General features: G+C 61.8%; 2 protein-coding genes across 2 annotated transcripts; one reads left to right on the top strand and one right to left on the bottom strand.

Annotated features, from left to right (window-relative positions):
• Positions 1-2,562: 2,562 nt before the first annotated feature.
• On the top strand, positions 2,563-4,969 carry SPSB2 (splA/ryanodine receptor domain and SOCS box containing 2). The gene is made up of 2 exons (XM_056106830.1): positions 2,563-3,298; positions 4,785-4,969. The coding sequence occupies exons 1-2, from the start codon at positions 2,632-2,634 to the stop codon at positions 4,910-4,912; spliced, it is 795 nt and encodes a 264-aa protein (XP_055962805.1). The 5' UTR covers positions 2,563-2,631; the 3' UTR covers positions 4,913-4,969.
• A 691-nt stretch (positions 4,970-5,660) lies between these two features.
• Positions 5,661-9,224, bottom strand: TPI1 (triosephosphate isomerase 1). The gene is made up of 7 exons (XM_056106824.1): positions 9,021-9,224; positions 7,904-8,027; positions 7,722-7,806; positions 7,512-7,644; positions 7,207-7,292; positions 6,346-6,433; positions 5,661-6,258 (listed from the first exon to the last, which is right to left on the bottom strand). Exons 1-7 carry the CDS (start codon positions 9,133-9,135, stop codon positions 6,140-6,142), a joined length of 750 nt encoding a protein of 249 aa, XP_055962799.1. The 5' UTR covers positions 9,136-9,224; the 3' UTR covers positions 5,661-6,139.
• Between the last annotated feature and the right edge of the window lie 1,058 nt (positions 9,225-10,282).

Here is a 10,282-nt window from a genome sequence, read left to right as displayed (position 1 = left end):
TCCTTTTATTCCTGCAATGCTTCCTTTACTTTGTATTTCCATGATATACATTTTTTTTGGGGGGGGAGGGTGGAGCGATAACAGTGGGTAGGGCGTTTGCCTTGCACGCTGCCTACCTGGTTGACCCAGGTTTGATTCCTCTGTCCCTCTCAAAGAGCCCAGCAAGCTACCGAGAGTATCTCGCCCGCATGGCAAAGCCTGGCAAGCTACCCGTGACGTATTCGATATGCCAAACACAGTAACAAGTGTCACAGTGCAGACATTACTGGGCCCGCTGGAGCAAATTGATGAACAACGGGAAGACAGTGACAGTGACATTTTTGGGGGGTTTACTTTTGGGTCACACCTGGTGATGCTCAGGGCTTACTCCTATCTCTGTGCTCAGGAATTACTCTTGGTAGGTTCGAGGGACCACTTTAGGGAGCACAGGGGATTAAAACTGGATTGGGGGCTGGAGCTATAGTACAGCAGGTAGGGTGGTTGCCTTGCACACAGCTGACCCGGGTTCGATTCCCAGCATCCCATAGGGTCCCCTGAGCACCACCAGGAGTAATTCCTGAGTGCAGAGCCAGGAGTAACCCCTGTGCATCGCTGGGTGTGATCCAAAAAGGAAACAAAATAAAAATAAAAAACCTGGGTTGGGTAAGGCAAGTGCCCTTGCTGTGCTATTGCTCACAACATACCTTTGTACACAAACTTCTGTCCCCACCTTCGGGACTCACTGTTTAATCTTTACAGTTTAATCAAATGATTACCTTTGAACCAGAAAATGTTCTGAATGCTTTACCTATGTTAAAGATAGCATCACTGAATTTCTCGTTACCCCCTGTACAAGCAATACTGGTTTTGTTTTAGAGGAAGAGATAGGAGATTAATTTCTCAAGGTTGCCTGCATATTAACTTTCAGCATCCATACCAAGTGGGGCACCGCTTGGCATCCTTCATAATGATATTGCTGTTGGGACAAAGTGATACTATAGTGGGTAGGACTTTTGTCTTGCACGTGGCCAACCCGAGTTCAATCGCTGGCACCCCTTATGGTACCCTAAGCACCGCCAGGACTGATTCCTGAGTGCAGAGCCAGGAGTAAACCCTGAGCAGCACCAGGTATGGCCCCCACCAAACACACACACAAAAATACAATAACAGCCATAGCTATGATTAGTACGTATTTTTATTCAGGGGAGTTGCTGCTGGCTGTGCTGGGGGTGGGAGAGCCTGTGGTATCAGGGACCTGACCAACATACAGAGCATGTGCTCGGCCCTTTTAAGACACCTCCCCTGTCCCACAGTGTAAGTGCTGCACTTGGATAATTTCAACTTCCCAGCAACCCTGTCTGGTAAATATCGTTACTCCCATTTTACATAAGAGGAAACAGGTTTCATGGGCTTGTAGGAGCGGCCTCCGTTGTTGGATCCCTGGCACCACGGAAGGTTTCCCGGAGCCTTGCCAGGAGTGATGTCTAGAGTCGGCCCTGAGCACTGCGAGATGTGTCCCACTTCGCCAAAAAAAAAAAAAAAAAATAATAGTAAAAAAATAAGGGTGGTGGTGGTGGAAGAGGGCTTAGAGACAGTTTGGCAGTCTCCCTAAAATCACTCCAAGATCACACAGCTCCCTAGTGAGAAAACTTCCCTGGCATCCACGGAGACGGGAATAACACGGGCGACGCGGGCACCACGGGTGACACCTGAGGTCCAGAGGCGGAGGCACAAGCGTTCAGAACTCCCGGCTCGGAACAGCGGTCAGCCCAGGGACAGTGGCCCCGCGGGTCGCTGTCGAACAACGGGAGCCCCTCATTCTCAGGAGCTCGGGAGCTGGGTGTCCACGTGGCTCAGAAGACTTAACGGTGGGGAACGGACCCCCTAGGGACCCCAAAGCAAGGAATCCATCACAGGGTTAACACGGAGACAGAAAGGGGTTAACCCCCCAGTCCCCTTCCCCAAGTGCCCGGCTTCCCGAAGGTCGGCCCGGGCAGAGATCAAAGGTTAACCACTCCGGGCTGGCCCCCCGTAGGGCGTGGCCTTCTCTCCCGGGAGCTCGAGAAAGGGTGCGGCGACGAGAGGGTTAACGTCCCTGGAGGGCGTGGCCTAGGGCGGGGCCAGAGCGCCCACCGTCCCGAGAGCGCCAATGGGGGTGGAGCTTCAGGGCCGGGACCCGGCCGGAGCGGCGGCGAGAGCGTCAACGTCCCGGGAGGGCGTGGCCTAGGGCGGGGCCAGAGCGCTCACCGCTCGGAGAGCGCCTATGGGGGCGGAGCTTCAGGGCCGGGACCCGGCTGGAGCGGCGGCGAGAGGGTTAACGCCCCCGAGGGGCGGGGCGGGGCGCGGGAGGCGGAAGCGGCCGCGCTCGGGGCTCCCCGAGCGCCGCGGCTGCCGTCGGTGGGACTCGGGCCCCGCGACCTCGCGATCCGGGAAGCCGAGCGAGGTCCGGGGCGGTGGCGGGGGTATGGGGGGGGGGTGGGCGGCCGCACGGAGGGGCTGAGAGGGCGCGGGGACGGGGCGTCGCAGCGGGGCGGGGGCCGAGGGCGCGCGCGTCACACCCCTCCCGGGTCACCCCCCTTGCAGGTCGCTCCCGCGCGGGGCCCCAGACGCGGCAGCCGGCGTCCCGGGGAGCCCTCCACGCCCCGCACCCCCATGGGCCAGGCGGCCCTGGCCGCGGGCAGCAGCGGCACCCCGAGCCCGCGGGCCCCGTACCCCGACCTCTCCTGCCCCCGGGGCCTCGAGGAGCTGCTCTCGGCGCCCCCTCCGGACCTGGGCACGCAGCGGCTGCACGGCTGGAACCCCGACGACTGCTCCGAGAACATCGAGGTCCAGGACGGGGGCTTGTGCTTCGAGCGGCGGCCGGTGGCCCAGAGCACCGACGGCGCCCGGGGCAAGAGGGGCTACTCCCGGGGCCTGCACGCCTGGGAGATCGGCTGGCCCCGCGAGCAGAGGGGCACCCACGCCGTGGTGGGCGTGGCCACGGCGCTGGCACCCCTGCAGGCCGACCGCTACGCGGCGCTGCTGGGCAGCGACGGCGAGTCGTGGGGCTGGGACCTCGGGCGGGGGACGCTGTGTCATCAGAGCAAGGGGCCCGGGGCCCCCCACTACCCCGCCGCCGGGCCGCAGGACGCGCCGCTGGAGGTGCCGGAGAGGCTGCTGGTGGTACTGGACATGGAGGAGGGCACCCTGGGCTACGCCATTGGGGGCACCTACCTGGGCCCCGCCTTCCGCGGACTCAAGGGCAGGACCCTGTACCCGGCCGTGAGTGCGGTCTGGGGCCAGTGCCAGGTCCGCATCCGCTACCTGGGCGAGAGGCGAGGTGAGGTCCCGGGGGGCTGCGGTTGGGGACGGAAGCTAGGTGGACAGTGGCAGAGGGAATGGATGCAAATGAATGGGTTCTCGTTTTTGGGGGGGGTCCACACCCCGTTTGTGCTCAGTTTACCCCTGCCCCTGCCCAGGGATCCATCAGGCGCGGCGGGGCTGGCACTCCTGGTGCAAGGCAAATGCTCTACCCACTTCTTTTTTTTCTTTTTTGGGCCACACCTGGCGATGCTCAGGGGTTACTCCTGGCTCTGCACTCAGGAATGACCCCTGGCGGTAACTCAAGGGACCCTATGGGATGCTGGGAATCGAACCAGGGTTGGCCGCATGCAAGGCAAACGCCCTCCCCGCTGTGCTATCGCTCCAGCCCCACTTCACCCACTTCCGGGTGCTGCCTGACTTCATCCCAGTGCTGGGAAGGGGCCCTTGAGTGTGAGACCGCAGCTCCAGCTCGCCAGCAACAGAAGGTGGTGACCCTCCGGGCATTAGGGTTTGGCTGGAAGCAGGACTAGTTGCTCAGGTCCAAGGGGAAGAGGACTGGCAGTACCAGGCTCCCAGGACATGTACTGGTTCCCTGGACTCAGACCTCAGAAAGGAGCCGTTGGTGCCCAGGGCATCAGGAAGTGGGTGGCAAGGAGGCAACCGTGGGGTGTGGCTTCCTCAGGCTAGTGGGGCTTGGCTCTTCCCAGCAGTTGGCTGCAGCAGAGGCGGGAAATCTTGCCTCACCTCCCCTGCCCCCAGCACCTTCAATCCGTGACTGGAGATGAAACCGGGAGGTGAAATGCATCCCCAGATCCCACTCCAAAAAACATAGGGGGCCAAAGAGGTAGTACAATGGGTAGGGCACTTGCCTTTCATGTGGCAACTGGGGTCTGTCCCTGGCATTCGTAAGGTTCCTGAGCACTGCCAGGAGTGATCCTTGAGTGCCAGCTCAAAGGAAAAAAAAAAAAAGGCCTGAGCACAGCTGAAAAATAAAAAAGAAAAGAGGGTCAAGAAATAAACCCAGGGGGGCTGGAGCAATAGCACAGCAGGTAGGGCGTTTGCCTTGCACACGGCCAACCCGGGTTCAATTCCCAGCATCCCATGTGGTCCCCTGAGCACCGCCAGGAGTAATTCCTGAGTGCAGAGCCAGGAATAACCCCTGTGCATCGTCAGGTGTGACCCAAAAAAGCCAAAAGAAAAAAAAAAGAAACCCAGGGGCTGGAATGATAGCACAGCAGGTAGAGCGTTTGCCTTGCATACGGCTGACCCGGGTTCAATCCCCGGCTTCCCATACGGTCCCCGAGCACCGCTAGGAGTGATTCCGGAGTACAGAGCCAGAAGTAACCCCTGAGCATCGCTGAGTGTGTCCCCACCCCCCAAAAAAGGCAAGAAATAAACCCAAAGCACCACAGGAGGAAACTCCACTCTCCTCTCTGCGGCATGGGGAGCCCCTGCAGTCTGAGGACATCACCCCGACTCACCTCCCTCTGTCTCACCCCCAGGGGAGCCACACACCCTCCTGCACCTGAGCCGCCTGTGTGTCCGCCAAGCGCTAGGGGACTCCCGGCTTGGCCAGGTGTCCGCTCTGCCCCTGCCCCCTGCCATGAAGCGGTACCTGCTCTACCAGTGAACCCCAGGACCCGGAGTGCGCTGACGCCTGGACATGACCCTCCATTCTCTCCAGGGGGTCAGGGAGGATGCTGGGCCCCTCTCCCCAACCCCAGCTCTGGAAGCTCTTGGGCAAGAGGAGTGTTTCAAGTAAAAGAAAAAATATATATATATATCGCGGGACTTCATGCCAGGCTGTTTTCACTCGGGGCACCCCAGCGGGGGGCGGGTGAGAGCCCTCCCTGCCCCAAGGGACCCAGCCCCAGCAGCTGACATCCACTACCCAACCGCCGCCACGCTCCAGGCTGCTTTCCAAACACATTATAAGACTCTTCCTACCCATTTTCCATAATTACCACACCAGATTTGATGGGGTTCAGACAGTAGGCAGCAAACCAGAGAGAAATATATAAATACATGCCTCTCGGAGAGCCTGGCAAGCTACCAAGAGTATCCCACCTGCACGGGCAGAGCCTGGCAAGTTCCCTGTGGTGAATTCAATATGCCCAAAACAGTAACGACAACAGGTCTCATTCCCCTGACCCTGAAAGAGCCTCCAATCGTTGGGAAAAGACGAGTAAGAGGCTGCTAAAATCTCAGGGCTGGAAGGAATAGAGACGGTACTGGTGCCCGCTCGAGTAAATCAACAAACAGGTTGACAGTGACACAGATGGCAGAAATGTGTTGTTCTAAGACCCTGTTTCCAGGGGTCTGGCCCCCGCCCCCTGCCTGCCACTAGAAAGGCAAAGATTCTCCAACAAAGCTCCAAGCTGGGTGCCAGATGTTTATTCTCCCTGCAGGCGGGACAGCTCACGGACACGACACACACAGGCGTTGGCAACTCAGGCCAGCAGCGTTCCCCACCTCTGGGGGGACAGGGTGGTTCTCAGCCCCTGGCCTCGCGGTGTGAGATGGGAGAAGAGGATGAAGGCTTCTCTCTGTGGCCCCTCAGTGGGGACAGCGGGGACCCCCCGACCCCAAGCACACTCGCTCCCTTCCACCGCCCAGCCAAGGAGATGCCATCTTGGGGACGTGTTTGGTTCTAAGCCACTACAGGAAGTGGAGAAGGGCTCGGCCTGGTCCCAACCATCCGGGGGAAGGTGTGTAAACAGTTAAAGGAAGGTGGTGTCGGGAGTCGGCCACAGACGGGCGAGTGAGGCCATCAGAAGCAGGGGAGGGGCGCCACAATGACTGGACTTCTGAGCGACACGGTCCCGGGCTTAGCAGGATGCCGGGGGAGGGATGGGGCTTATTGCTTGGCATTGATGATATCTACGAATTCGGGCTTGAGGGAGGCACCGCCCACCAGGAAACCGTCCACATCAGGCTGGCCCGCCAGCTCCTTGCAGTTGGCCCCAGTCACAGAACCTAGGAAGGGAGGAGAGAGGGCTGGGCTGGGGCCGTTCCCCCTGCTGCCTCGGGTGCAGGGCACAGCCAGGGGTCAGACCCACTCACCTCCGTAGATGATGCGGGTACTCTGGGCCACTGCATCAGACACATTTGACTTGAGCCAACCCCGGAGCTTTTCGTGGACTTCCTGGGCCTAGACCAAGCCAGATGTTAAGTAAGACTCTGCTGCCTCTCGGAAAATCCCTGGGAAAATCTGAGTCAGAGCACCAAGGCCCGGATCCCACCCAGACTCTGGGATGGACAGGTCATTCTTCTTTGGGTCCCGGGATACCTGTCTTTATTTATTTGATTTCTTTTTGCTTTTTCGGGTCACACCTGGCAATGCTCAGGGGTTATTCATGGCTCTGCACTCAAGAATTACTCCTGGCAGTGCTCAGGGGACCCTATGGGATCCTGGGAATTGAACCCAGGTCAGCCGCAAACGCCCTACCTGCTGTGCTATCACTCTAGTCCCCTATTTTATTTTTTGGTTCTGGGGCCACACCCAGTCATGAATGCACAGGTGTTACTTCTGGTTCTGCACTGAGGAATCACTCCTGCCAGTGCTCTGAAGGCTTTAGGGGGTGTCAGGAATCGAACCAGAGTTGACCACATGCAAGGAAAATGCCTTATCTGCTGTACTATCTCTGGATTGGTTCTTCCCTTAAAAATGAGGGTTTGGGGGCTGGAGTGAGAGTACAGCAAAAAGGGCATTTGCCTTGCATGGGGTACACCCGGGTTCAGTCCAAGGCACTCCAGGCAGTCTCTCGAACCCACCAGGAGTGATCCCTGAGCACAGCGGGTGTGGCTCCCCCAACAAAACAAGACAAGAACGCAATGTGGGTTTACCCCAAACCATCTCTTTGACTGTCCGATTCTCCCTACTGTGAGTAGCAGCAGGAGGGCAGGCTTCCCGCGGCTGGTTACCTGTTGAGGTGTGGCCGTCTTGCCGGTCCCGATGGCCCACACAGGCTCATAGGCCAGGACAACCTTGCCCCAGTCCTTGACGTTATCTGGGGAACAGAGATCCTAGGTGGAACGCGAGCAGGAAGGAGCCCGCCCCAGCCAATGAAGCCGTTGGTGGCCTCCTGCCCCCTGGCGGCCGCGGCCGGAACTGCACCACCCGTCTGATGGGCGGGAGCTTTCCAGAGTCAGCTCAGCAAACCAGGGCACCTGACCCACCCCCGCCCCCCTTCCCCGGGCCATCGCGGTCTGGTCTCCTTTCTCAATACCTGCGATGGCCTTGGTCTGCTCAAAAACGACCTTCTCGGTGATGCCCGCTTCCCTCTCGTCGAGCTTCTCCCCGATGCAGGCGATCACCCCGAGCCCCTCGGCCAGGGCGTGGGCCACCTTCTGCCCGATGAGCTGTCGAGGAACACACGGGGTCAGACCCCGACCCCTGCTGGAACAGGCACCTCCGACCTCCTCTCCCGCCTACTGACCTCATCCGACTCCCCAAAGACGTGTCTCCTCTCTGAGTGTCCGAGGACCACCCACGTGGCACCGCAGTCCTTGATCATGCCAGGGCTAATGGGGGCGACAAAAGCCGTGGTCAGTGAGCCCGGGCGCTCCTGGCCATTGCATTGAGCATCGAGGGCAGGATTGCCCCACAGCACTCTCTCACCTGATCTCCCCAGTGAAGGCTCCATTGGTCACTTTGTAGCAGTTCTGCGCTGCCACCGCGATCTTGGGATCCAGCTTCTGCCTGGCAAAGTCGATGTAGGCGGCCGGGGGCGCGCACACCACCTCTGGGAGGAAGAGAGGGCGAGGGCCCGGGTGAGAACGGAAGCAAAGCGCCCGGGTTCCAGCCAGGGCGCTGGTGCCCCCAGAACTTTGCTATTTTTCTCCCCAGCAAGATGATCTTTGTCCACTTCCCTTGCTGGGCTTGCACCCAAACTCCAAGGGGCCCTGCCCTCTGCACTTTCCCCGGCCCCAGCTCCGATTTCCAGGGCTATTTTGGGCCGGGGCACCTCCTAGATTCGGCATGCTCTGGGAGCCAGGTTCTCCTGTCTGAAAATAGTCCATCTCCCCCTCCACGATCCGTTTTTACTTTTGCAGAAGCAGAAAAGGCCTGTTGCTAGGGCTTTTAGATTAGGGTCTTTAGCAAATAAGCAAGGGGATGATGGATTTTATTTGGGGGGGGGGGGACACCCTGGCGGTGCTCAGGGGTCACTCCCGGCTCTGAAGTCAAGGCATCACTCCTGGCGGTGCTCAGCGGATGCAGGGGGTCGAAGCCGGGTTCGCGCAAACAAGGCAAAAACCGCCCTCCCCACGGCACTCTCTTCCCAGGGGGGTGATGATGCCGAGGGCGTTGGTGCTGGGATTAGCGGGCAGGCCCGGACGGCGAGGACCGAGGTCTGCCTTGTCGGTGTCCAGGGCGGCCCCACTCCGCGGCCTCGATCCTCAGGCCCCCCACTCGTTTCCGGCCGGCTGGACCCCTCCCGGCCTCCCCTGCCCGCGGCGGGAGCCCGCCCGGCCGCCCGGGGAACGCGCGCGGGGACCGACGCGGCTACGTGCAGCGGCGCACGGTCCCGGCGGCGCGGGGGCAGGTAGCCGGGCGGGCGCGCGCCCCGGCGATCGCCCGGCCCCCCGCCCGCCCGGACCCTCGCCGCGACCCCCGCGAGGCCCCTTCCCGCCTCCCACCCTCGGGTCCACGCCCGGGTGGCACGCCCGGCCCCCCACGCCCCGCACCCCGCGGCCCCGCCACGCCCGGCCCCCCGCGCGCCCCGGCGCGCGCTCACCGGTGTCGGCCGGCACCTTGGCCTTGTTCAGGGTGCAGATGAGCTCCCCCAGGTTGTTCTTCCTCCCGTTCATCTTCCAGTTGCCCCCGACGAAGAACTTCCTGGAGGGCGCCATGGTGCTGGTCTCGGCACACTGAAGGTCAGCGGCAGCGCGCAGCCGCGGCGGCGGCCACTGGCCGCTTATAAAGAGCGCCGCCAGGCAGAACTCCGCCTCCTCGCCCATGGCCCGCCCCGCGCGCCCGCCCGCGACCCGCCCGCGACACGCCCCGCACGCCCCGCACGCCCGCCCGCCGGCCCCGGTGGCCCCGTGCCCGCGTTCCGTCGTTGCCCCTTTCCCGTAGCGACGTTCCAAGGGGCACGCGGGCCCCCGCCCCGTCGGCCGCCCCGGAGCCGGGCGAGGCTCGGGGGGCATATTCTGAGCCCCCTGCCCCGCTACAAACACTTGCTAGGTCCGGGGTCCCGGGGGAGCTGGCAGCCCCCAGGCCCCGACGGACGGACCGATGGACGGACGGTTGGGCTGCTGGAGCCCCCTGCTCCCCCCTCCCCACGGCCTGGTCCATCCTCTGGCCTTTGACCCCTGGGGGTCTCTCCCCAGGTTCTGGGCATTGTCACAGGACTCAGAGGGGGGAGGGGGCAGGCCTGGTTGGCAGGGGAAGCCCCCCCACCCCCCCTCCGGAGAGCCCATCTTCCCGCTCCAGTCACTGTCACTCCTGCTCCAGGTCCTGATCTCACAGTGACCCCCGACCCCCCCTTGCCCTTAAGGCCCCTCTGGATCCCCCCCACCCCCCAACAGGATGCCCGGGGGAAGACGTGCCAAGTCAGCGGCCGGGCGAGGTCTGGCGCGCACCACCCCGCACCACCCAGCGGGACGACGGGCACACAAGTTAACCATTGTAGTTTTTTTTTTTTTTATTCACATCGTGTTTTGGCATTTTCCAGAGGAGAACCGGGAAGAGACGGGGTGAGGAGAGACGGAGGCAGGGGTAGGGGTCTCCCCCACCTTCCCCTCCGATCCCTCCTTGCCCAACCACACTGGGGGTCGGAAACACAAAGTGGGAGGCACAGCGGGAGGCCTCCCGGGAGAGGCCTGGAAGCAACACCCACACCCACGCGCGCAGGGGCCGGCAAGGACGAGCGGAGCACTGTGGGCTGGGCGGGGAAGGGCGCATCTCCGCAGGCCGGCGGCCCCCTGCCCTCCCCGGGGCCACCCCAGTGTCTCTCGGCCCCCTCCGCTCGCGCGCGCCGCCTGCTCCCCCCAAACC

This window comes from Sorex fumeus, unplaced genomic scaffold (genome assembly GCF_029834395.1).
Source record: "Sorex fumeus unplaced genomic scaffold, SorFum_2.1 ptg000148l, whole genome shotgun sequence".
Taxonomy (NCBI): domain Eukaryota; kingdom Metazoa; phylum Chordata; class Mammalia; order Eulipotyphla; family Soricidae; genus Sorex; species Sorex fumeus.
Note: the sequence above shows the minus strand (reverse complement) of the source record. Positions and strands in the feature narration are given on the sequence as shown.